The 26,869-nt window shown below is 36.6% G+C and overlaps 1 protein-coding gene across 3 annotated transcripts in view; it reads right to left on the bottom strand.

Moving 5' to 3' along the window:
• The window catches only part of CLTC (clathrin heavy chain), a 78,407-nt gene that overhangs the window by 8,508 nt on the left and 43,030 nt on the right, over positions 1 to 26,869 (bottom strand). For all 3 annotated transcript variants that reach the window (XM_008070830.2, XM_008070832.2, XM_008070834.1), the window contains 23 exons: positions 23,486 to 23,683; positions 22,529 to 22,729; positions 20,384 to 20,536; positions 19,525 to 19,647; positions 18,785 to 18,922; positions 18,376 to 18,540; positions 18,007 to 18,187; positions 15,888 to 16,051; positions 11,468 to 11,593; positions 10,339 to 10,481; positions 7,323 to 7,557; positions 5,190 to 5,312; positions 4,253 to 4,398; positions 3,828 to 4,011; positions 3,438 to 3,630; positions 2,866 to 3,023; positions 2,505 to 2,669; positions 2,273 to 2,380; positions 2,022 to 2,189; positions 1,744 to 1,893; positions 1,524 to 1,655; positions 1,305 to 1,415; positions 299 to 469 (listed from right to left, as the gene is read on the bottom strand). In XM_008070830.2, coding sequence (XP_008069021.1) covers positions 299 to 469; positions 1,305 to 1,415; positions 1,524 to 1,655; positions 1,744 to 1,893; positions 2,022 to 2,189; positions 2,273 to 2,380; positions 2,505 to 2,669; positions 2,866 to 3,023; positions 3,438 to 3,630; positions 3,828 to 4,011; positions 4,253 to 4,398; positions 5,190 to 5,312; positions 7,323 to 7,557; positions 10,339 to 10,481; positions 11,468 to 11,593; positions 15,888 to 16,051; positions 18,007 to 18,187; positions 18,376 to 18,540; positions 18,785 to 18,922; positions 19,525 to 19,647; positions 20,384 to 20,536; positions 22,529 to 22,729; positions 23,486 to 23,683 — 3,636 coding nt within the window. The remainder of the gene's footprint in view (positions 1 to 298; positions 470 to 1,304; positions 1,416 to 1,523; positions 1,656 to 1,743; positions 1,894 to 2,021; positions 2,190 to 2,272; positions 2,381 to 2,504; positions 2,670 to 2,865; positions 3,024 to 3,437; positions 3,631 to 3,827; positions 4,012 to 4,252; positions 4,399 to 5,189; positions 5,313 to 7,322; positions 7,558 to 10,338; positions 10,482 to 11,467; positions 11,594 to 15,887; positions 16,052 to 18,006; positions 18,188 to 18,375; positions 18,541 to 18,784; positions 18,923 to 19,524; positions 19,648 to 20,383; positions 20,537 to 22,528; positions 22,730 to 23,485; positions 23,684 to 26,869) is intronic.

Raw genomic sequence — 26,869 nt, 5'->3', positions numbered from 1 at the left:
TTGCTAAAGATGTATATTTGGTTTTGTGAGGGGGAAAAAACCTCCTTGTTACAGCATTTAAATTAAAATTTTACAAAAGGAAAAGGACAAGCTAAAAGCATTTTTTTAAACAAAGTTTGAATTTAACATAAGACAACTCCTAGAATCAAGAAATTCACTGATTTAACTGCTATCTCCTTAAGTAGGGGCTTAAAATCAATTATCATAGTCACAAAACTAATACTTTTATAGAGCACAACCACTTGTAATATATCATCTTAGGCTTGGCTTAACAGTCCCGCCCGCCAACTTCATCAACCTTATAAAGACTGTCTTTCTTGCACAGTTCTACACTCTGTTTCCAGCGATTATTGCCTTTGAAGAGATAAGCAGCAATTCTTCTGAACTCAATGAGTTCATGTTTTTCCAAACGCTGAGCAAGTGAGATATTGTCAAAGTTGTCATAAGCATCTATTGATGTTCGCAGAGCCTTAAAAAGATAAAACAAAGCGATCCAAATGCTAAATCAGTATTTTGTTTAACATTATGATCCATACTTTTTGATCAAAGAGCCCATTAGATGGTAACACGTACTATGACACCATTCAAGCATCAATCTGCAAAGTTATAATCTATGAACCAGGTATCAATTTCTTCATTCTAATTTTATGACAATAAAGTCCTCAAAGATACTATAAGATTTCCTCAAGGTACAGTTTTCTCCAAAGTTTTCAGTATCAAGGACTAACTTGAATAGCTATGAAATTGAGAGGATTTCTAATTTGGAGGGCAAGATTTTATGTTCTAGAGAAACTCCTGATAAAACTCAGCATGATATTGAGCAGTATAGATCAGCATGGAATCTGAGCCTAAAAGAAAATCACGCTGACAACAAGGAAAAAAGATGACTAGTTTTAACTTTGACTCGCATTACTTTGGCTTATGTGAACTCCTTCATAAGAGAAAGTTTATTAAAAGAAAAATACTACTTAGATATTAGGCAAGAAGAGCAGCGAACAGTTAAATGCAGTCAATACCAAATAAGTTTTATAGACTTTTTTGACCCCACTGATAATCTAGATGTTAGCGATAAAGCAACCATATCTTTTTTTCTAAAGCAATGTCTTACTAAGCAAAATCTTGAAAACTTGGTACTTAATTAGAACATTTATCGATTCTGAAAACCTTATGAAGATAGGTCCTAGGCACTCAAGTAGCTACTGTTTACAATTCTAAAGGATAATGGGCTTTAAGAAAAACAAACCAACTTTACAATCCAATCATAAATTGAGTTTTGAGGACATGTACAAGAATCAAAGTTTTACCTGATAATCTTCTTCTGTAATAAAGAGGTTATTCAGTGATTCATTCACAGATTTGTTGTTGTGGTTCTGAACTGAACGCAAATATGGTTTCACCAATGGTAGCTGTTTAACCTTTAAAGAGTTTGTTACAAATAGAGCACATTATTGAAGTCCCAGGGACAGAAGTTATCCAAATATATCTTAATTTTTTGCTATGAAGCTTTGGTTTAAAATTATTACCTTGCTGAAATAATTGACTGCACGAGTGTGATCCAACCGTGGAGACAGCACCATGAGCAAATCATTTAACAACAGAGGCTTGAATTCTAAGTAGAACTGTATTGCTCTGTAGTATAGTTCCACATTGGCAACCTACAATGGGAACAATCCATACACAAATCAGTCATCTTCTAATGAGCTTTCTCATTTGAGTGCTCTATCTTCTGAAGAAGGAACACACCTTGGTAATGATATCTTTGAATTGCCCTTCTTTCCATGCATCAGTTGGATGATTCATCATGGTAATTATGGCATTATCATATTCTTCATATTTGTCATACAAAAACACCAGTTCTGCCCACAGATGAGCTTGTTCTGCAGCTCTTAGCACCTGCATAAGAAAGATTTCATTGCTTGAGATATGGGTCTCTCACTCCAGCTAATCACCTTAAAAATCATACGATATTTTAAAATATTCATTTTAACTACAAAGTGTTGCCAGTATTAAAGCTTGGTTACCTTAGGAATATTCACTCTAGACCAGAACAACTCCAGGTGCTCCCTCATTTTCTGAGGCTTGAACTTAGAATATAGAATAGCTAATTCAGTAAACATTCCCATGTGAGCTCGCTCAAGTCCCAGTGCTGCTTCCAACATGGTAATCAGTTCTTCAAAATATCCACGATCCTAAACAAGAAAATTGTGCAATTAAAGATGAGAATACCTATGGTAAAGGATCTCAGTTCATAAAAAAGGTTACGGTTCATTACCTGATAGTAGTTGATAAGTTCCTCTAATTCATCTGCATGCACAACAATATGAAGCCCACACATCTGAGCAAGACGGAATTCTTTCCCATCTACACAGGCGAAGCAAACCTAGAATAAACATTTCCTTTCCATGAATTCAAATGTAAACAGGGCTAGTTATTTCAAATAGTCAGTTTAAAGAACATTTCCAAATAGGATCTTAATTCTTCACTCAACCTTATATTTAGATTACCTCTTTCCATGTTCGAGTACTGTTAGCTTTCCTAGCTCCATCAACAGCTGCCTGATATTCACCCAGGTGAACTAGGGTAGATGCCAAACGTCCAAAATTGGAAACATTATTGTACAACAACTTAGCAGCATCATACATTTTCTCATCATAACAACGGTCACCAACCTGGAAAAAAAACACATTTCCAGTAAGATATTAGTCTTAGCTCAATACTCTTTCCAAATCCACAACTTAATACTGAGAAATGACTTGTTTCCTATAGATTTTTCCTTGGGATTCCTCAGTTATGATGTGTTGATCCTACCAAGCTAATCAAGTTGCTCTCAACTACCTTTTAAAGAAATCAGAACAGAAAACCCACTTGTTGGATATGAGCATTATTTGGCCCATTGATGAACTCCTCTAACTCTGCAAGGCGGTTTGTTTTAGCCAGTGCAAATATCAATTCTGTTTCCACGTAGGACTCTCGAGCCTTCTTACGGGCCATCTGCAAGTATTTCACGAGTTCTTCCCAGTTTCCTAAGTATAGAAAAAAGATAAACAAGTCCAAACACTAACAACCTAGTTTATCTTTTCACCCAAGTAAATTAAAATTGCCATTAGTTTTCTTTTTAAGCAAACACAGAGAATGATAAATGTAAACTAAATATTTAACTTATTATCACTGACCAAACAAATAAGTGAATTCCCTTTAAGTTATAAGATTCGAGCTCTAACAGGAGGTTATAAGACCTGAAAACAGAAAATTCACCTTTCCCATGAACCCTGTAAGTTCACAAAATGTAGCCTCTCTTTATCTGGACCAGGATGAGGAGTTAAAAGTTTTCACAAGTAACCATGCATTATCCAACTCCTACATAATTCAGAACAGACTGATATCTTAATGTTTAGCTTTGTCATTTTTTGAGGTCTCAAATACATAAGAAGTCATACCACTAGCATTGGCAGCCTGAACAACTTCCATGTAGGAGGAAGGATCATCTGCTTTGATATAAGAATCAATGGCTTCTTTCACCATTCCTTTCTGCAACTGGGCTTTTGCAAGTTGACTCCAGACCGCAGGTTCATTACAGCGTTCAGCAAACTCATATGCCCGATCCAAGTTTCCAATATGTTCGATCAAGACCTAAGTGACCAATTTTTGAGTCACAGTTACAATAAAATGGATCTTACTCATGGTAATTTCACTTAAGCTTATGGCATTATATTGCTCTTCTATTGCCACAGCAATCAATTGTGCCCATCCACATAGAAAAATACACACACTTAATCAAGAAAAGGCATTACTTTCAGCAACTCAACTCATATAATCTGAAGATTTACCTGCACTGCTGAAGTATTGACATCAAACTTCCGGAAAATGGCAAATGCTTCTTCAAACAGCTCATTGCTAATGGCAATATTGGCAATATCTGGAGCATCATAATTATCCAGGCGGTTAATATACTCCATAACACGTGTACGGTCAGCCTTAATTGCAGTGAGGATGAGGAGGTTTTGCAGATTCCTTTAAGAAAAAAGGAATAAATATTTTAAATGCAGTATTTTAAAAGTCGATCTGTAATAAAAAATAACCACTGTGGCTACAGAGGGGTTTTTGTCTGAGGAGGTAAGAAGGGAAGAGGTATTAGAAGAGTGAGAATTCAGGCAACTTTCTCTAATCTTTGTCTCTTTGTCCCTTCCCCAAACTGACAGGCTATATTTAAACACTGAATATAAATAACTAATAGAGCCCTCTGAAAGCATACCTGTGTTCACTGAATACAGAGTTATCAAGGACAATTTTCTCCAGAAGTTCAATGAGTTCATTAGGAAGGTCAGCAGTCATAAAAGCCTTGACAGTTACCGAAACTTCTTCAGGGTCCTGAGTCTCAGACAGGGCTGTCTGTACAACCTACAGAAGATATGTGGGAACTAAGTACTGAGAATCAAGATGGTTTTTAGAGATAATGTCCAATAAGAGCAAGTTGGCCTCTCATTAGAAAACTTGAAATTAGGCAGAAAAAAATGAAGTTGACAAAAATACCTTTAAACAAACACTCAAAGATCTTTCTACACAAATCTACATGAACACACATGAATTCTACTCTGTTGAAAAATTACCCTAATTATATCATTTATATATTTTCCCTGATTAAAACATTATCCATAGTAACATTTATCATTATCACTTTAATGGCTACATATAATTCAACTACAAAGATCAGTGATTCCTCTGGTTTTGGCTATTTGCATGGTTCCCAGATGCTGCAATGATGATTTTAAAAGAAATGTTGTATCTACTTGGGAATGTTCCTTAGAAATGCTTCCTAGGAAAGTAATGAAAAATTAATAGCCTTTAATCTATTACTTTCCAAAATATTTTATTTATACTTCTATCAGGATCATTTAAGACTCATATTAATCCTCAATTTTTATGGTTTTCAACTATGATAAACAAAGAGTGTCTTATATAATTAGGTCATATCTTTAGGGATGTATTTTATTTTCCTTAATGCATGTAATATAAACATATATTTATAATTATGTATATTTATATCCATTTATATACAGTATAATTTTACTTTCTTCTACTTTGTATTGCCTTCTCTCATAGTTAAGTATTCCATTTGAGTACATAATGAAGGAAAAGATTTTATCCATAGTTAAACAAAGAGGAGCCTTAAACACATTTGCCAATTTTACCTGATCAATTAGGGGTCTCCTGTAAGGATTGCTTTCCAGCAGCACACTACCCCACAATTCTGGATCCTTTCGACGTACCAGGTAGCGAGAAAGACTTTTGAAGAGGGAATTCTCATTGCAAACCTAAATAAGATATGAAAGATTCATTTCAAGGTAACAAAGACTTTTTATAAAATTTTAACAGTTATTTCCTATTCCTTAAACGCTGCTTGTTGTTTTATTGGAAAAGAAGTTCATTACTTATACATATAATCTTGAGTAGGTCACACCCCAATTTTTCCTATTAAAATTCAACCAAAGAAAAAAAACAGTTATCAATTTCTGGAGGCGTTTAAAAAGCACCCTGATATTGGATCTATTTTTGAACTTTATATTCTACTCTACCAGTCTGCCTACTCATGCCCCAGTAATGAATTGTTCTAATTATAAAGGCTTTATAACATATGCTTTAATAACTGGTAGAGCTAGTCCACCTTTATAGCTTTCTTTTCAGTGTTTTACTAGCTATTTTGTGTGTTTATTTTTCCATGTGCACATAATACATGAGTATATGTATGTACAAGGATGTATACAGGTCCTGGCTGACCACTGAAAAATCTTAGAAGCCAACACAGCTAACCCCAGATCTTGGTTTCTAATACCCTTGCCCCACTAAAAGGGATCAGGGTTCCCTGGAGAAATATCTGATTCCAAGGCTGGGGAAGGCACAAAATGAGCCTGCTGTGTTGTGTGCCAAAAAATAAGGAAGTGCTCAAAGAATGATGAGCCCACAACACAAGGACATGGAAGCCAGACTGAAGAAATTCCTATCATCCAAAACTAGGACAATTTGAGCATTAAAGTAAATAATAGTAATGGGTTATAACCCCTTGAATAAAATCCGTGACTCCACGAATATATGAATGCTGACTGATACATGTGAAGAAAGTGTTAAAACTGGAAACTTCATTTTGCAACCAATACATTAATAATGGTTTAAGAACCAGCAGTTTCTCAATTGGACAAAGGGGCAAGAGGATATTTGCATGGCCTCAAGTAACTACTCACAGGGTGCTTAATATCTACAAGGGGAAGTAATAATTATAGTATGGAGAAGTGGTATAACTTGATAAAAACTGACATCACAAAGGGAGCAAATGGACATTGTATGCCTCTGGATGTAACAAGATGAGAAAGATAAAACACTACTTAAGCAGTATTCTGGGTAGAAATGTATAATCTTAAATCAAATCACCAGAAACTCTAAGTGAGAAACATTCTATTTTTTTTAAAAAAAAAGACTTTACTTTTAAAGGAAACATAAAGAACGGGCAAATCCAGAGACAGCATGTTTAGTGGTTGTCAGGAGTTGAGGGGGGTAGTATGTGGAGCAACTGTTTAATGAATATGAGATTGCCTTCTGAGGTGATAAAAACTTGAAATTAGGTAAAGGAGGAGATTCAATAACACTGTGAATGTACTAAATACCACTAAATTACTCACTTTTAAATGGTTAATTTGGTATTGCATGAATCTCACCCCAATAAAAAAATTACAAATAGAAAAACAACTATTGCTTACAAAGATATCATGTCATAAAGACAAGATGAAGAACCGTTCCAGATTAAAGTAGATTAATGAGAGATGACAACTACATGCAATATGTGACAAAACTGGAATAAACAGACATTTTTCGAAGTAACCTAGCAATATCAAACTGACTGAAGCTGATATCTATAATGTGGTTATGAAAGAGAACAACCTTATTCTTTTGCCACCCACCTAAAGGGGTATAAAATCATGATGCATTCAACTTATTTTCACATGATTAAAAATGCGTGTGCATGCATATATGTATGAGTAGTGTGTGTGTACATGTGTGGAAGAGTGTGAGGACACAAATTATAAACCTAGCGGGGTTAAAACAATAATAGGTCCATCAGGATAAAGGGGATAGAGACTTTATCCATTATTTCAGACACTTTTAGGTTCACAACTATTTCCAAATAAAGTTTTAAAAAAGCACCTATTGTCCCAAAATGTCCCATGCTACCTAAAATCACTCTGAAGTTCTCAAAATTCACTAGGCTGACATTATATAACAGATTTAAGATATACAGCTTTCTCTCTACACATTCAGCTAGCAATACTCACATTAATAAGTTCCAGATCACACTGGCCACGTTCATAAGCAACACAGGCCAGATGTGGATCTCTCTTCTCACAATACTTTCCAACAACGCGACTGTCATAATAGGGATTTTCACGAAGAAATCTCTCTGGGTTGTTATTACTGTCTATGTAGATCTTGGCTAAGGCATTGTGAGTAGCAGGCTCCTCACAGCCCTCATGAATTCTGGCCTCCAGCCAAGGCAGAAGCAGTTTCAATCTAGAAAAAAAACCACATACACTCATACTTTATTATGAATAACACACTCCTGACATGCTAACTATATGAGTACCTGATAGACTATAATGTGCTTTCATATGCCTTTTTAAAAAATACATGGTCTCACTATGTTGCCCAGGTTGGGGTGCGGTGGCTATTCACAGGTGCTATCATAACACACTAGTCTTGAAGTTCTGGGCTTAACTGATCTTTCTGTCTCAGTCTCCCAAAGAATGCCAGGTACATGCTACTATGCCTGGCTTTACATTATTTTAATTCTCAACAATTCTATTAAAAACTGGGAAATTAAGACTCAAGAGATGGTTAAACGAGTTGCTCAAAATACACAGAAGGTTTATAAGACTGTCTTTTACTCTCCCAGATCTATCTGCTCTAAGATATACCTATCTGCTATGTCTGGATAAGAGAGATTATATTCATACATTGTCCTTTCTTTATACCAGACAAAATATCTAGACTTAGAAAATTTTGCTTAGGGATAGGATAGGGCTATAGTATGATACAGGCCAGATTATTTGAGGCCCCTTTCAGTTTTTAACACAATTAACATAGCATTACCTATAGTCAAAAGGAGCAGTATCCTACATACATACTGGGAATAAAATGTTCTAGCTGTCATATGATCACCTCACCAAGAACCGTGATTTTGCTAAGCTACAGCTTATTTAAATGGTCTTGATGACCATGCTTCTTTTTACCAATATTTTAAATATTAAAAGCAACCAGAGGAAAAGCATTATTTCATTATTTTGGTTATCAAATTCATGTAGCTATTATAAACACTCCCAGTAGGGTAAAAACACTTCCAATTTTTTTGTATATTAACAAAAGCAAAAATCAAGTTCCTATAATCATGTGCAAGCCAAGCAGATGTGCCATGTCAGTTAAAAGAATAAGGATTAAGCCAGGCACAGTAGCTCATGCCTGTAATCCCAGCACTTTGGGAGGTAGAGGTGAGAGGACTGCCTGAGCCCAGGGGTTCGAGACTAGCCTAAGCAATTTAGCAAGACTTTGTCTCTAAAACAAAAATAATAAAAAGGGTTGGGAGTGGTGGTATGCCTGTAGTTTCAGCTACTTAGAAGGCTGAGGCAGAAGGATTGCCTGAGCCTAGCAAGTTGAGGCTGTGGTGGCCATGTGCATGCCATTGTACTTCAGCCTGGGTGACAGAGTGAGACTCCAACTCAAAAAACAAAAACAAAAAAGAATAAGGACTAGCTAAGGCATGTTTAGTGACTTCAATGTGAATTTGATTTTTCATAATATAATTTGTTACTTAAAGACCAAACTGCCTAACTGCCATTTAGAATATGCAATACGATTGTTTCTAGGTAATAAGACTTATGACTCAACTGAACCTCTTTCTAAATGCTAAATTGTTTGGCCTAAAATTACTTCAAATTGGACTCAAACTTTTAAGTCAGTATTATACTGTATATCTCTAATGTCCCTAAATGCAGAATTTCTCCATGTTTGAAACATTCTATACCAACACAAGTTAAAATCAAATCCCAGGATTTAAGAATTTCTTAATATCCTTTCATAGCCGACTCCGGTGGCTCAGTCTGTAATCCCGCACCTTGGGAGGCTGAGGTGAGTGGATTGCCTGAGCCCACGGGTTCAAGACCCGCCTGGGCAACTTGGCGAGACCTCATCTCTACAATAAAAAAAAAAATTAGCTGGGCGTGGTAGCGCGCGCCTGTAATTCCAGCTACTCGGAAGGCTAAGGCAGAAGGATCACCAGAGCCCAGCAGGTTGAGGCTGCGGTGGCTGGGAGCGGCCACTGCACTCTAGTCCGGGTGACAGAGTGAGACTCCAACTCAAAAAAAAAAAAAAAATCCTTTCATATAACTGGAGCAACTTCCCACTGTCACACCAACTTACCAACTTCATTTGCCATGTCGGCAGTTCCTAAACACTAGTTCCTCAAAATGTTCCAGCTAAAAAAAGACTCCACAGCCTAGTAAGTTTTAGATGCACCTATATTCTATTGAAAATGTGTAATTCATAGTATCTTACTGAGGTACTATACTCAGTGAAGAAACACAATGCCATTTTTTAAAAAATCAACTTTCTCAGGTTGAAAACATACCATTTATCAGCAAAGAATTCATTGTTAAATATAGCAGTATCATACCTAATTAAAAGGTTTACTACATAGCCTACATTTAAAAAAATATACAAAGCCAAACCAATAGTTGTCATTATAAACATGCAAAAAGGTGATTAACCAGGTTAACAGATTTTATTTATTTATTTATTTTTGAGTTGGAGTCTCACTCTGTCAGCCAGACTGGAGTGCAGTGGCCGCTCCTGGCCACTGCAGCCTCGACCTACTGGGCTCCGGCGATTCTTCCGCCTCAGCCTTCCAAGTAGCTGGAACTACAGGCGCGCACTACCATGCCTGGCTAATTTTTGATTTATTGTAGAGATGAGGTCTCGCCAAGTTGCCCGGGCGGGTCTCGAACACGCAGACTCAGGCAATCCACTCACCTCGGCCTCCCAAAGCGCTGGGATTACAGGCTGAGCCACTGATCCCGGCTGATTAACAGATTTTCTAAATGACACCTGTAATATGTCAGAAAACACATTTTCCCCCCAGGGCATCAGCTAGCTTATCACCTCTAAATTAGGTTTCTCTAAGAAATTACTCTCCGTGTGTTATTGAGGCTCTGAGCCAAATACCTACCTATATTTTTACCCATTATTGGGATAAGAAACACTATTATTATTCCAGTTACAAAGGTTAACATGGTACTACACCTGTTTCTTTTCTCAACCTCTGCAACAAGCTCATCAGTAGAAAATTGACCTCTTACAACAAGAATCAAGTTTTTAATGACATCTTCAGAACAGTCAACATCAAGTAATCCTCCAATAACTACAGGAAGTCGACTTGGATTCACCTATGGTTTAAAAAAAAAAGTAGAATGTCATTATGTTAGTAAGCAGAGCAAAGAGGAATTTTTTCAAAATAAAAACCATTTCTCTCTTTTAAGCACATTTTTTAAATTCAGTAATAAACTGAGAGTCTGAAGTTGCAACTAGATGAAAGAATTTAGCAGGAAGTCCAGCTAAAAACAATACTTCATGGTCTAATAAGGATGGGAAGTACTTACACTATATTCTTCACTATTGTCTTGGTTAAATTTGTTACCCAATCATTGGTCCAAATGATCAAAAAGTTCAAAGAAGTCCAAAGAATGTCTATGGAAGACTGTCTAATAAAAAGGCTCCCATTATAGCAAAACTGCCTTCCTATTTCTACAGTTAGTAGAGAGGGAAAAATAGTTAATATCAGTATTTAAGATACAGTTTAGGGCTTCTGCATGAATCTCAGGGCCTATCAAGTTAGTAGGGTCCTAGGCTACCTAACTTTTTAAACTATAGCAGTTCCATTCTTATGTTTTACACAATTAGCACGCATGTAAAATTTTAATCAAAGAAAGGATTCAACTGGTAAAAAAAATGTTATAAGCTACTATAGCAGACCATTCTTATTGAGCATGTAGATTTCCAGAATGAGAAATAAAATCTATGCTAAGATTATACCTCTAGCCGGGCACGGTGGCTCAGGCCTGTAATTTCAGCACTTTGGAAGGCAGAAGATAGCAGACTGTCTGAGCCCAAGGTTTGAGACCAGCCTGAGCAAATTGGTGAGACCTCGTCTCTACAATAAATCAAAAAAGTAGCTGGGCATAGTGGCACATGCCTGTGGTTCCAGCTACTTAAGAAGGCTAAGGCAGAAGGATCGCCTGAGCCCAGCAGGTTGAGGCTGTAGTAGCCATGAATGTGCCACTGTACTCCAGCCTGGGCAACAGAGTGAGACTCCCACTCAAAACAAAAACAAACAAATTAAAAAAACCCTCTAAATTACCTATGTATTACTTACCTTCTGTACATATATCTCTATATACTTTTGAAGATTATTTCTATATAAATAGAGCACCAAATCGTGGACGAAGTCAAATCGATCACACACAATGATAAGTGGTAGCTGATCTGTTAGTTTTGCTTCCTGAAAAAAGGACAAACAAAAATAAGCTTTAATGTTCTTCTTTTATGAGGTATAAAATTGATGAAAAAATATGAGAATCTGTTCTACACTAGGAGAGGCTCACACAAACTTGGCTCTTCTGTTAAAGAAAGAAATGCCCTAATAGTTGAGTGTGCACATTCCAGTTGCAGTAAATTTTTACTAAGCAATACTTAGATTCACACACCAAAAAGACCCTTCCCACACACACCCTTTTGCCAAGAAAAACAGTAACAAATTAAGATTTGTGAGCCACCAGTGGCTCTCAGGTTATAAATTCATCACATTGGGACTTTCATTACCATTAACACTTCAACTGAATTTGAAACTGACTTAATAACTACAGTCACATTTTCAAAAATATGGCATAAATGGATCACAATTGTTTCAAACAGTAATTTACTTTCTACCCCCCCCCAATTCCATCTATATAACCAGTCTCTAACACTCTACTATATATAACAAAGCCTACATGGAGCAGCATGATGGTGACTGCCATGAATTAAATACACCACATGTTGCTGTAAAAAAAAAAAGGCCAAAAAAAAAGAGCATTTAAAGAAAAGACATCTTTAAATTGCCAACTGCTTTTACCAATACAAATACCAAACTACAATCCTACTTATAGACTGACATCGAAGTTATAGACAGGTAGGTAAGACCTGTACTGGGCATTTACCTGATACATGTCCTGTTACATTCCACAGACATAAGGTACAGCACAAAAAACAACAGTTTCCATCAGGAATCCATTTATACACAGTGAAACATTCTTCAATAAATGATTCCTCTAAGACTAAGGAAGTAGAACTAAGCAGGGTAGCACTTTCCCCAATGACAGCCACTAAAAACATTATTTTCAAGGTTAGAATGAAGTGGTTCCTGACACTAGGGCATATCAGTCACCCAATTATAAATAATATGAAGATTACTCTATGAAGTGTAGGGTAAATCTTAATTTTAATTCAGCAATCCTAATTTTTTTAAAAAATGGCTGTAAATCTGAAGTGGAAGTCCAGCTGCAGATTTTTCACATCAAGGAAAGTCTAAAGCCAATCCTGTTTAATACCATGGAAACTCTGTACTAACAGGTACCATAGTCATTTCTAGAAAGAATGCATCTACTCACATAAAAATGTCAGTAGGTCACGTTTTTCCTACTAAATGAGCATTTAAAAAAAATTATGGATTCCTTACTCTGTTTAATATACATATAAAATATTATACATTTTACCATTTATAAGTAATCTAAGTTACTTATTCTATTCTCATGCATGGGTGTTTAAACTTCTTTGGCAAAGAATTCTACTTCTGTAGAATACTAAGTATATTCCAAAAGAAAATTTCGGATTGAAAAAGTAGACAAAAACTAGGATATTATCTTGGTCGCCTAAATTTGCACATGATTTCATAAATGGGAGTATTATTAATGCTACTAATATTTTGAATTATTTACTAAGTGGTTAATTAACCTCCAATTATAATGGCTAGAGATTTTAATACCAAAACTGAAAGTGGCTGGGCTTGGTGGCTCAGTCTGTAATCTAAGCACTTTGGGAGGCCGAGGCAAGTGGATGGCCTGAGCCCATGGGTTTGAGACCACCCCAGGCAAACTGGCGAGACCTCGGGTCTACAATAAATCAAAAATTAGCCGGGGTGGTAGTGCGTGCCTATAGTTCCAGCTACTTGGAAGGCTGAGGCAGAAGGATCACCGGAGCCCAGCAGGTCGTCGCTGGGGTGGCCGTGAGTGTGCCACTGCATTCTAGCCTGGGCAACAGAGTGAGACTCCAACTCAAACCAAAAAAAGACCAAAAAAACCCCATTAAAATTATACAAACATGTTAGAGGTTTTCTTCGACATGAATTTGTTCAATTAACAAAGATTTCTGAGTACTTAAGAACCAGACTCTGTTTTTAGGCACTGGAGATATAGCAGTAAATGAAATACACAAAGTCTGTTCCCTCAAAGAACATACATTCCAGTGGGAGAAACAATGTCTCATGGTGGTGTCATAAAGAAAATTAGGGATGGGAGAATGGTGAGAATGGGATAGGAATGGGTTCTATTTTAGATAGGGTAACCTGAAACATCCTTTCTTTTCACATTTGATCAGAGACCTGAAGAAGCTAAAGGAAAAAGCCATGCAAGTCTGAAAAAAAGTAGTCTAGGGCACAAGCAAAGGTCATAGGGCAGGAGAGGATTAGGGGAATTCTAGCAAGCAGGCCAGTGTGGTTGAAGCAAAGCCAGAAGAGAAAGAATGGTAGAAAATAAGATCAAAAGTAGCAAGGAGCAGAACTCCACACTCTCTATAGAGAGTTAGTTTACAGTTACATAAATTTAGGGCATAAGCCAAATGAAACTAGTAAGACCATTTACCCTTTAAAGAAGTTATGTTCTACCAATTTCTATATTCCTGGTAACTAGTACACAATTGGCACACAAAATATTTAAGATTAGAGTCAGAGAAATATTTTTCTTACGATCACAGAATTTATATATAAAACAGTCAATTAGGCAGCTAGTGCCTGTAAAATGACTCCGCCTTATTTCCAAGGCCCATTAACACAGCTTACTTATAATGGTTACTACCTAAACATCTACAGCATACAAGGCAATTGATAAACACAGTTATGGTTGAAGAAACTGAAGCTGAGGCACATTACTTAACTTGCCTGAGGTAACAACTAGACATATACTGAATGAACAAACAGTGGGTAAACAGGATTTGAAACAGGTCTGACCAATAATCCACATCCACTCCCGTACTGTATTAGGCAAGTGTGGAGGGGGAGTCCTTATCTAATTAGATCCCATGGGTTAAGCAAACCTGAGGCAGCACCATCCTAGTATTCAAAGGATTTTCTTTTGAAGTTCAAGAATGTCATAATCAAATGATAAGTTAATTTAGTTCTGCCTCACATATAAAAACTCAAATATTAAAATCCAAAGCTACAGAAATTACAGCTTAAGCATAAAAGCTGAGAGCTCAATAAAAACAAAAAGTAACTATGCAAGAATCTGGTAGTATTTTTTTTACAAAAGGTGGAAGTGAACCAATGTTACAGATATACTAGTCAAGCATAGAGTATCAAATCTTTCTCATTTGGAGGTGTTTTTTGTTTTGTTTTTTTGACACCAGAAAGTTTTGGTTTAAATAGGTTACCCAGAATATTAACGATGGCGAAGACATTATAAAGCTATCTTTTTGTTGTTGAAAAATTTATCTTTTAATGTAAAATGTAGTGCAATCAGCACTTTGACTACTTCACTATACTAAAACCTGTAGGGGTTTGGCTATTTAACCTATAGCCCAGGCAATAAATTCTTCAAAAGAATAATCTGCCAATGCAACTACAGATTATCTACAAATGATGACAATTATGGGGTAGGAAAAACCTATTTTTCATATTGAATATGGAATAAACATTTTAATTTTAACTCTTAATTTAAAATTCTTCCAGAAGCCAAAATCTACTTCAGAACTTTATATAAAGTCTCTGGAATCATTTCATATATATATATATATATATATATATATATATATATACTTGGCAGTGGAAGACTGGCAATATGAGTGTTTGTATGTTTTCCCAGTCTGTCACAGACCACTGTCAATGTTAAAGTCTTATTTCCCTCACAAAGTAACTGGTAGGAATGAGAATAAAGCTAAAGTAAAGTTAAACATTAAACGAAATTAATTGCCCTTAGGGATGTTCTGGAGTCCAGAATCTTTCAACCATTACTCTTCACTCAAACACAGTGGTCCTTACTTCTCTAAAACTGAATTCATGCTTTTTTTGTTTGATCTTACCTGATTAATATTTTAGTTTCTAGAGCCCGGCATATTTAATGATAGAGATAAGCCTACATACTCTCAACAGATCCCTTTGCTTACAGCAGCGGCACCTCAAAATGAGGAGGGCAAGCTGATGTTCAGATTCAAAAGAAGCTTAGGTGAGATTCTCAAATGACAGAGTATAGACAACCACTCTTCACAATTTTTTCTCCCAAAATTAAAGCGAAAGAAAAGAATCTCCTTTGAAATAGTGCTGTTTTTTTCTTCTTTTAAACAGATGGTCATTACTTACCCATTTCCTTCCCTATTTCAAAGGAAACCACAGAGTATTAAGTTTGGAAGAAATAATCCAGCACACAATTTGAGAATGCCAAGAATCGAACATTTAGGGAAAACACATATTTTAAAACTATGACCAAATCTCCAAATTCTGCTGATCTTCAACCCAACCAGAAAGCACATTACTCAAAACTACTTACCTTGAGAAAATTCTTGACTCGCTCAGGATCATAGCAGTTGCTTTCTCTGCAGATTCTTTCTACTTCTTTGATCTGCCCAGTCTTGCAAGCTGCCTGAATATATTTAAAGTGCACATCTGGGTCCTGACTGAAGTTAACAATGGATCCCAGAAAATAAAAAAGACCTAAAAGAAACAAGTAATTGGAGCTAAGCATAGGTGCATGTCTGAGAATAACAGAACTAAAAACATTTAAGTAATCAGAAAACATTGCTATACTAAGTAACCCCATATATAAATTAGTTGTTTAAAAAGCTCAGTAAGAATATTAATTACACCATTAAACAGTTCAATAAAATGAATTTGCACTTTAATCTCAAAGAACGAAAAATTCAACCCAATGTTTTTGGTTTGTGTTGTTTTTGTTAACCATAAACTCAATCAAGTGGTATCAACCTATGTTTTCTAATAGTTTACATATAGTTAGGCACAGCTACTCCATACAAAAACTAATAATCATACCATATTCCACATGAGAAATTTCATTTTACCTATTTATTTTTTTGAGACAGGGTCTTGCACTCTTGTTCAGACTGGATTACAGTGGTGCAATGGCTTGCTGAAGCCTCAATCTCTTGGGCTCAAGTAATCCTCCTGCCTCAGCCTCCCAAATAGCTGGGACTATAGGCATACACCACCATACCTGGCTACTTTTTTACTTTTTGTAGAGACAGGGTCACACCTATGCTGCCCAGGCTGGTCTTGCACCCCAGGTCTCAAGTGACCCTTCTGCCTCAGCCTCCCAAAGTGTCAAGATTTTAGATGCCAGTCACCATGCTCCATATAAGAAATTTAAAAATCCCTAATACCAGGTGTTTTTCAATACGCAATTAATAGGAAACAGGAAAGAATTTAATATAGTGCTGTCCAATAGCACTGTTCTCTTTTTAATTAATTAATTTACTTATTGTAGAGATGAGGTTTCACCAAATTGCCCAGGCTGGTCTCGAACCTGTGAGCTCAGGCAATTCTCTCACCTTGGCCTCCCAAAGTGCTGGGATTAAAGGCATGAGCCACTGCACCCAGCCCCAGTAGAAATATTATGAAAATGTTCTTCATCTTCACTCTCCAACATGATAGACATTAACCACTTGTGGCCACTGAGTACTTGAAATGTGGCTAGTGTGACTGAGGAACTAAGTATTACATTTTACTTAATTTAATTACTTTAAATTTAATAGCTACTACATATGATTATTGGCTACTGTGCTAAACAGTGGAAGTATAGTTATATAGTTAACATTTTAAAACTGAAAAAATTAAGAAAACTGGTAGAGCCTCTTATCCTTTCTGTATAGAGCACTAGACTACCAAGAGGGGATAAAGATAATTGGGGACCAGAACTTAGCTAATGAACATAAGAGCCACCCAACAGTGATTACATTAGTACCCTGGACAGCAGTAGCTCTGAACTAGGAGAGATTTTCCTCATAGATGACATCTGGTAACGTCAGGAGACATTTTGGTTGTCATGACTGGTGGAGCCGATGCTACTGGCATCTAGTGGGTAGAAGCCAGGAATGCTGCTAAATATTTTACATGCATAGGAAACCTACCCCCTCCACAACAATTATTTATCCCCCAAATGTCTATAGTACCAAGGTGGAGAAATCCTGATAAACAGTGAAGAATCACAAAATGTCCTTGTCTAGAATAATTTACCATTAAAAGAGCCAGACACATAATTAGCATGAGATATTATTATACCTGATCATCAGTACAGGTTGAGTATCCCTTATCCAAAATGCTTGGGACCAGAAGTGTTTCAGATTTTTGACTTTGAAAAATTTGCATTATACTTAGCAGATGAGCACCCGTAATCCGAAAATTCAAATTCTGAAATGCTCCAGTGAGCATTTCCTTTGAACATCAAGACAGTGCTCAAAAAATTTTGAATTCTGGTACATTTCAGATTAGAGATGTACAACCTGTATCTTCATCTTATACAATTATGACAAAGACACTATTTTAACCTTGAAAATCAAGCTTTTAAGCAGGACAAAATTTTCAATACCCTGATAATAAGCACACATTTTCTTGGCTGACTTAAGTAATTTTTAAAAACTCAAACTCCAAATTACCTTCAAAACTCTTGAAAGATTCAAAAAGTTCAGTCAGAGACTGAGTTGACAGTTGTTCATGATATTTAGAAGCCACTTGAACACAAATCTGCAGATTCTGGCGAATATTGGCAGAGAGCATAGCTCTGAGACACTCTAGGGAGTCTTCTACGGATAAGGACCCAAAGTAATTCACTAACCACTACAAGACATAAATAAATAAATAAATAAATAAATAAATAAATAAATAAATAAATAAATAAATAACGAAAGAAAGAAAGTTGAACCTCATGGTGGTATAAAATTACTAATCTTTAGAACCACAAACACGTTTTCAGTATACCAATTATTCACAACTAACACCATCTGTTAGGCAAAAAACCCAAATACCTCTGGGTTAAGAAGATGGGTGTGAACAACAGCACGTTTTATATCGTATAAATCAGTGAAGTGCTCTAATGCACGCTGCAGTAGGCCAGCCTTTTCACACAGCTGAGCGATATGAGCCCGGTCATAATGCGTGAACATCTGATTCCCTAGAATAGCATCTGCAACCTGTAAAACCACAAACAGGATAAATTTATCTTACCATCCCACTTATATCAGTAATTTGATATCCCTATTACATTATTAAGATTTATAGTAAATTAGGAAGGGAAATAAAATACAAAGAAATGTTAGCTAAATTTTCTTATATGAGAAGTAGGCATCTCAGTAGCTTTGAATAATAGTCTGAAAAGCTCTGCATAATTACTAAAATAATGTTGAAAACAAACCTAAAAAGCATTAAAACACATACTTGAGGTGCATGCATAAGGTTCATCTCAAGCAAACGTGTCTGTAAAGGACCTTCAGATGGGCGATTGTTCTTCAGAGCATCAAGCAAGAATGCAGTACATTGCTGAATTAGATTGTATTCCATAAAGACATCCACAATCTACCAAAAAAAGATTTGAAATAAACTGTTTTAAGATATTATTGACAATATATAGATGAAATTAAGCACAAACTCTTTCTTTACATGTCAAAAATTCAAAGACCAGATATGAAGATTATTTGGACAACATAACTTCACACTTTAAGAAAAAAATTTTGTTCTCCATAATTACTTTTAGTTCTTGTAAAAACTAAAAAATATTTTAAGATACTATATAATTTCAGAATACAAACTGACTTATCTACATTTTTGTAAACACACAAAAGCATAAACAATATGAAAAACTGACTCACACTTCTAATATGCATATCTCTCCTCACCCAGTGGCAGCCACTATGTATTGCCTTATCATTCTCATCTTTTTAAATACACATCTCTACATAAGATGTTTGTTTTGCATGTTTTAAAACTGTATACAGGTGGCATCATTTAGTCCATTTTTCTGCAACTTGTTTTACAAGACATTTGAGGTTTATCTATGTCAACAGACATAGCTCTAATTTTTATAAATGGAAAGTTTAACCCACTCTTCTCCAAAGTTTAAAGTCAAATCACCCACTCTCCATTTCAATCGACTTCTTACAGAATTTTAATGCCATTACCTGTGTGATATCAGCAAGAGGCTCTTCATCCTGAACTAACATTTGAGCAAACTGCTGTCCCTGATCTGGACTGATACGCATTACATTTCTCAGGAGAAATATCCAGTCTGGAGTGTATCCAACCTAAAAATGAACAAAGACTTAAATTCTGCTGCAAAGTTTCATTTTTATAGCATTAAATACTTTTTCTACCATAAGATCCTGCTAATATAAAATTACTGGTGAAAGCACAAATTTATTGTCAATTTAAGATGTTTAATTAGACCTTGGTTTATATCAGGACTTGGTGAAAACATATTTGAACAAATAGCTACACATTTTTTTAACTGGCTTATCCATTTGCAATGAATGAGCATTTTGAATCTTTGTTCTAACATGTTAAACATGCCCCTGCTATTTTATTTTATTTTATTTTGAGCTGGAGTCTCACTCTGTCACCCAGACTGGAGTTCATTGGCCGCTCCTGGCCACCGCAGCCTCGAGTCGCTGGGCTCCAGCGATCCTTCCGCCTCAGCCTTCCAAGTAACTGGAACTACAAGCATGCGCTACCACACCCAGCTAATTTTTTGATTTATTGTAGAGATGAGGTCTCACCAAGTTGCCCAGGCGGGTCTCAAACCCATGGTCTCAGGCAATCCACTCACCTCAACCTCCCAAGGCGCGGGATTACAGGCTGAGCCACCGAGTCTGGCTATTAAGTGTGAATTCATATATGAGAGCTAAGAGAAATTTTATACTTTTCCAATTAAATAAAAATTTAAAGAAATTCACTATTAAAGTAACTGAAAGCTAATATAGGCTAAATTATCTTGCAATGTTTCGTGAATTTTATGCTGAGAATTTGTTTCAGTGAACTCACTTTTTTAGCATATAAAACAATCTTCTGGACTTGACCAGTTTCTGCAAAGCACTGAATGACTTTATTTGGAACATTAGCCCTTAGGTACACACTAAGTGCCAATGTAGGGTCCACAGATTTTACAAGATCACCCAGTTCTTCGGAACACTCCAGCTGTCCAAAGAAAAAAGAGATTGTTTACTCATCCATGAACTGTTTTATAAATGAGCAATTGATACTACTTCCTCTGTAAATAATAACTAGTATAACAGACACTTTAGTTGGTAAAGACTCTTGATCTTGTATTCACAATGTCTAAGTAGAATTCTCCACACATCCTACTTAACACAGATAAAAAATCCACCAAAACGTCATTCTTATAGATACTACCAACTATCTTGTTAGGAATTAAAGTATTTTATTTAAGGCAGAATCTTATACTTCTAACTACTAAGAATACTAAGAATATTCAGAAATCAGACCCTCAGAATTTTTAGGTGCTACACAAGTAGATACCTGCCTCTGTATTATTCAACCTGCCTTACTTTGTCAGCTGCCCAATCTGAAGATCAGCTTCCTAAGTGTTCTGTTTTATATACTAGAGTTGATTTTCTACTTTTAACAGTTACCTCAGAGACTAGCTCTTATAACTGATATTCAGTGCTGAAAGTAAAAAGTTTTATCAGAATCGACATATCTTAACTGAACATGCTAACTAATGAAGAGCTGACCAGTGTCTCTTTGACCACAAAGGGTCCTATACGACTTTTCACAAAAAAGAATCACCCTGTTATATGGGTCAACTCAATTACCTTGGCAGTTTCCATCCTCCCTATCTTAAATAATTAGGACAGACCTCAAATACTTGGTAGTATGGCTAGTAACTATTCTTCAGCAAAAACTCCTGTCCAAGCATCCCAACTATTAGTACTAACCTCTAGTATCTTATAAGATGGCCAGAAGTTGGGTCAAGAAACATGGACTTAGCAATATAAAAATAATACCAACATACACTAACATTGCAAAGTATAAGATTAAATGTTATTCACTATTTAGAGTGCTTTAAACAGTACCACCTCAGTTCTTGACAATGGCATAAGACATGGCAACTCAATATTACAGCTTTGTGGAGAAAGGCTTCTTTATAATTGTATGCAAAGAACACCAGCACGAATGAACAGCTTAAACTTGTTTGTTGCCTTACAAATAAACAACGTCTTTTTGTTTATCTATGTCTCAGTCACTATTCCACATAAGGAATAATGTGCTCTAGAAAACATAGTACCATAGTACCATCACATGCCTTGTATAAAGAAAAACTTAAGTACTGAATGAATATAAAAGACACAGAGGTCCTACAGTATAGAAAGCTAGTTAATATTTTTTTAATATTTACTAGTATTATTTTTATTAGAGATGAGGTCTTGCTATGTTGTCCTGGCTGTAGTGCAGTGGTTATTCACAGGTACGATCCCACTACTGATCAGCACAGGAGTTCTGACCTGCTCTGCTTCTGACCTGGGCCAGTTCACCCCTCCTTAGGCAGCCTGGTGGTCCCCTGCTCCCAGGAGGTCACCATTTTGATGTCAAACTTAGTGTAGACACTCAACTGGCATAGAGTACAACAGCCCAGAAGTTCTAGACTCAAGCAATCCTCCCACCTCAGTCTCCCAATATTCTGGACTACAGGCACACACAACTACACCCAGGGAGTTGACATTTTTAAGAGGTTTATATTTAAATACATTTTAAGAAATCAAGTTAAATATTTTTTGATGTAACAACAATTAACATTCTGTGAAATCATTTTGGGAAACAGCATTTCACTGCTAATTAGATAGCTCTGCTATCTTCTTAACCTATCTATGATCCCGCATTTTATATAACATTTTGCTTGCACATCCAAACATGCTTACCAGCAGCAAATACCAAAAGTTTGATGATACTATGAAAGAAAACATACTTGTACAGCTGACACTACTATGCATCCCAAGTTTAGAATATGGTAGATAAGAGAATATTCCTATGTTCAAATGAGTGTCACACATACTGACAAATAAGACTACATACTGAGGTAAGCATCTCACACTTAGCTTTCCAAAAGCAAAAGGACAGCAATTCACTAATGCAATCAAAGCAAGATTACATCAACACAATTTAACATACCTTATCTTCTTTTAACCATTTCTCCAAAAGCTGTTTCCGCCCTTGCTGAAGTACAGGTCTACATAGCTCTAAGGATTCATATTTGTTCAGCTGACCCTGGTCCAAAAGGATTCCAAAGTACTGAAGTAGAGGAGAAGTTTGACCTGGCTGGGCTGGGACACTCTGGAACCGACGGATGGTGTCTGGAGTACGAAGAATTCCCTTTAAGAAGGAGAAATGTTAGACTCCTCAAAGTTGACCCAAACATCACACCAATAATAAAAACCCAATGGGTCTCTTAGGACAATCTTAAAGGCATGAGTCCACCTATTAATACCTTTTCAAATCTTTACCACCTGTAGAGAGGAAAATTCAGTCATTGTCTGCCATAGCTCCAGTTCAATGTTATAAGATTATTCAGAATTAAAAATACATCAACTTAATTAAAATGTCAGTGTGTAAGAGAATAAGTATAATCATAAAGTAGTTATATAGCCAGTAATTACCCCAAGTTCATACTATATTAAATATAAATTTTATAATTAAGACTGGTCAGGAATGTAAGCTGTTAATTCAATCTACCATAAACCAACATCAGAAGTCATAGAAATACATTCCGCCTACTTTCTGACACTTCTATATACCATAAACTGTACAGGATCTGTTTAATGTTCAACTACTGGAAATAAAACCAGTAACTATCATTTATGATGTCAAACGATATTATACCTAAGTAAATAAACATTATTGCATCTATGTAAATAAAAGCTTGCTAGACCTACATATCTTTCTAACATTCTGAGTTTTAAAAAGGTAATGAAATCTAGAAGTACTGACAAGTAACTATCATAGACTACTAAAGGAAAATGTAACTTAATAATTTCCCTAAAGAAACCTGGTTCCTTTTCTAACAATATTAGAAACAGAGAATCTTAACATTAATCCAATCATGGTAGCTTTATTTTCATGACTCTTTACCTTTGGTGCATTAGCAGCCACCTTTGCTGCCTCTGAGTAATTTCCCTGGGCAAAAAGGGCATTAAACTTCCGGGCAAAGAGTTCTTCAGCACCAGCTAGGTTGTTACGTACAGCCATTCTTAGAGCCAAATCAGGATTTTGTAGGACATTCGTGATGTAGGGAATTATGTTTTCTTCTTCCACACACACTGACAGGACCTGCAGTTTAAAGATTAAAGAATAGCTGCAATGTGTTCATTTGGATATAAATGATACTAAATCTGCTTAGCAGATTACTACTGAGTCACAAAGGTAATAAAATTGTGACAACTGCTTTCTTGCTGTCGTAAAAAAATAATAATGAAAGAAAGAAAAGACAAGGAGAAGATTAAAGAGATTTAAAAACAAGTATCACAGGATGCTAAGCCCTTTGGGGGTTCCTGAAATATGGCCATTCTGTAATATAAATAATTTATTACTTTATATTGTCCAAACTAACTTTGATACCATTCATTCATTCTTAATATAAGCAATATCAAAGACTAAGGTTCCCATTTAATTGAGCTCTGTAAGACAATTCCAGTTTTAAAATTCTTGGGTAGTCCAAACTTGACAACCTAAAGAAAATGACAATGAAGAAGCTATGAAATCTAGGGATCACTTGGAAGAAGTTTAAGGTATACTCCCTTTTAATTTTAGAATATTTTTACAATAAATTTTCAGTAATTTTCTTTAATTGCATTTTCATTCCTAGAAGCCAGATTATATATTCAATGAGAGGGAAGGACCACTAAATTCTCCAGCACTTAACATAATTTGAGGTACACAATAGGTGCTTAATAAACACAACATAAGGAAAGACCAATTTCTAACTGCTTTTGGAAAACAATTATCCATCCTCAAACCTCCTTAAAACTCGATGCCACAGAATGCTGCCCTGCTTATCCCCAAAAGCTGAACTACCATCAAATGTTCTAGAGAAGCTATTGCTTTACTAAATTCTGGTCTGGCTATGTGGCTTTTTGAGCTATGGTCACAGTGTTTTTCTTGCTTTGGTTCCCTTCCCTACTTTGAGGAAGTGAACCTCCTCTCCTTTTCTCTCTAATTTCTAAATAAACTATATTTTCCAATAAAAAAAAAAAATTCCAGAGAGCGCTTCTTTGCCCATTCATCCCCCTCTCCAATGCAGAACTGGTTATACATCCTAGCTTACAGACTGCTTGCATTACTCCTAATAGCACTTCTCAATCTATTATAATTACATACTGCTTCTCAATCACTATTCCACATGTATTACTAGCAACAAGCATTGTGAAGCATAAAGTACATACTAACACTTGTTGAATAAATGAAAATGGGAAATTTCTGTCCCAAGATTAACAAGAATTGAAAAATAATTGAGAATTCAGTGAACAGACCGATAATAGTCTCCCCTGCCTTTTCTACTATTCCTTTGGAAGAAAATGAATTAATTTCAACCCTTCTAAGACTTTATTTCTATATGTCAGATCTCCATCCCCAAAGCTTAGGTCATCCTGTATTTGCAATGTGTTATTCTACTCCATATTAAAACATACATATAGTCATTTACATTCCTGAGCCCCACCCCTAATTCTTACCTCCTGTGAAAAGGAAAGATGAATAAATCCAGTTCCAACTACACTTTCTGAACCTTCCTACTGATGGCTGCCTTAATCTTCCCCAACACCAAATCTACAGTTTCATCATTAGCATACTTTTTTTTTTTTTTTTTTAATCGAGTTGGAGTCTCACTCTGTCGCCCAGACTGGAGTGCAGTGGCCGCTCCCGGCCACCGCAGCCTCGACCTGCTGGGCTCCAGCGATCCTTCCGCCTCAGCCTTCCAAGTAGCAGGAATTACAGGCGTGTGCTACCACGCCCGGCTGATTTTTTGATTTATTGTAGAGATGAGGTCTCACTGCCCAGGTGGGTCTCGAACCCGCGGGCTCAGGCAATCCACTCACCTCAGCCTCTCAAAGGCGCGGGATTACAGGCTGAGCCACGGAGCCCGGCTCATTAGCATACTTTAAAGACTGTTCTAGCAGATTTCTAGCAACCAATACTTAATAAGATCCACAGGGAACAGAAAAGGTTCCAGTGTCTTCTAAAGTACTCATTCTACCAAATTCAGAATTCAAGTCAGATACTGGCTATAATGTCATCTTAATTGTTTTTGCTTTTTCAACTAACAGAAGCCACATATTCCTTCAGAGTATATGCCTAGCCAGTAGTTGGACTTATGTAAAAGAGTAGAAGAAAGCCTTGAGGCCTAAGGTTACTGAAAACATCCATCTCTTTACTCAAAGTAGCTGGCACATAAAATTTGAAGGGGGAAGAAAAAGTAACAATAAGTTATGTCAGAGTTATAAAAGCCAAAAGTGTATCACGAAATCATTCAAGATAAACTTTTTTTTTTTTTAGTTGGAGCCTCTCTCTCCACCCAGGCTGGAGTGCAGTGCCACCCTTACAGCCACCACAGCCTCGACCTGCTGGGCTCAGGTGATCCATCTACCTCAGCCTTCTAAGTAGCTGGAACCACAGGCATGTACGACCATGCCTGTCAAGGTCTTGCCAAGTTGCCCAGGCTGGTCTTAAACCCCTGGGCTCAGGCAATCCTCTTGCCTCTGCCTCCCAAAGTGCTAGGATTACAATCATGAGCCACTGTGCCCAGCTAGTTTAAGCAAAACACTAGCACAACATCAGAAATAAAAAGGTCCCTGGCCTCACAACTTCAAGATTATTAAATTATCACTTACTTAGTTCACCAAAGGGCCACTTAATTCTTGATTTTTCCAAGAGAGATATATGCGATGGATTTTTTTTTTTTTTTTTTTGAGTTGGAGTCTCACTCTGTCGCCCAGACTGGAGTGCACTGGCCGCTCCCGGCCACCGCAGCCTCGACCTGCTGGGCTCCAGCGATCCTTCCGCCTCAGCCTTCCAAGTAGCTGGAACTACAAGCGTGCGCTACCATGCCCGGCTCATTTTTTATTTATTGTAGAGATGAGGTCTCGCCAAGTTGCCCAGGCGGGTCTCGAACCCACAGGCTCAGGCAATCCACTCACCTCAGCCTCCCAAAGGCGGGGGATTACAGGCTGAGCCACCGAGCCCGGTTGCGATGGATTTTCAAAACTGCTTTAGTGTCAGACACTAACTGGTACTAGAAATGCAATTAACCAAAGACAATTCCCTTTTCCATTGAAGCCAGTGATTGTGAGAGTTAAGCAAGCAATTTTAATTCAGCATGATAAATATTCTAAGGATGGTACAGAGGTTATGGGGCATAACGTGGAAGCACTTAGCCAGGTCTGAAGGTAGGGGAAGGATAGTCAGGGAAAGACTCCTTCCACAGAGGAACTCTCTCTTTAGTTATAACAACATTTGTCAAAA

The sequence above is a fragment of the Carlito syrichta genome, unplaced genomic scaffold, assembly GCF_000164805.1.
Source record: "Carlito syrichta isolate Samal-C Ts95f unplaced genomic scaffold, Tarsius_syrichta-2.0.1 Scaffold314028, whole genome shotgun sequence".
NCBI lineage: Eukaryota > Metazoa > Chordata > Mammalia > Primates > Tarsiidae > Carlito > Carlito syrichta.
The sequence above is the reverse complement of the archived record's forward strand: the minus strand, read 5'-3'. Positions and strand labels throughout refer to the sequence as shown.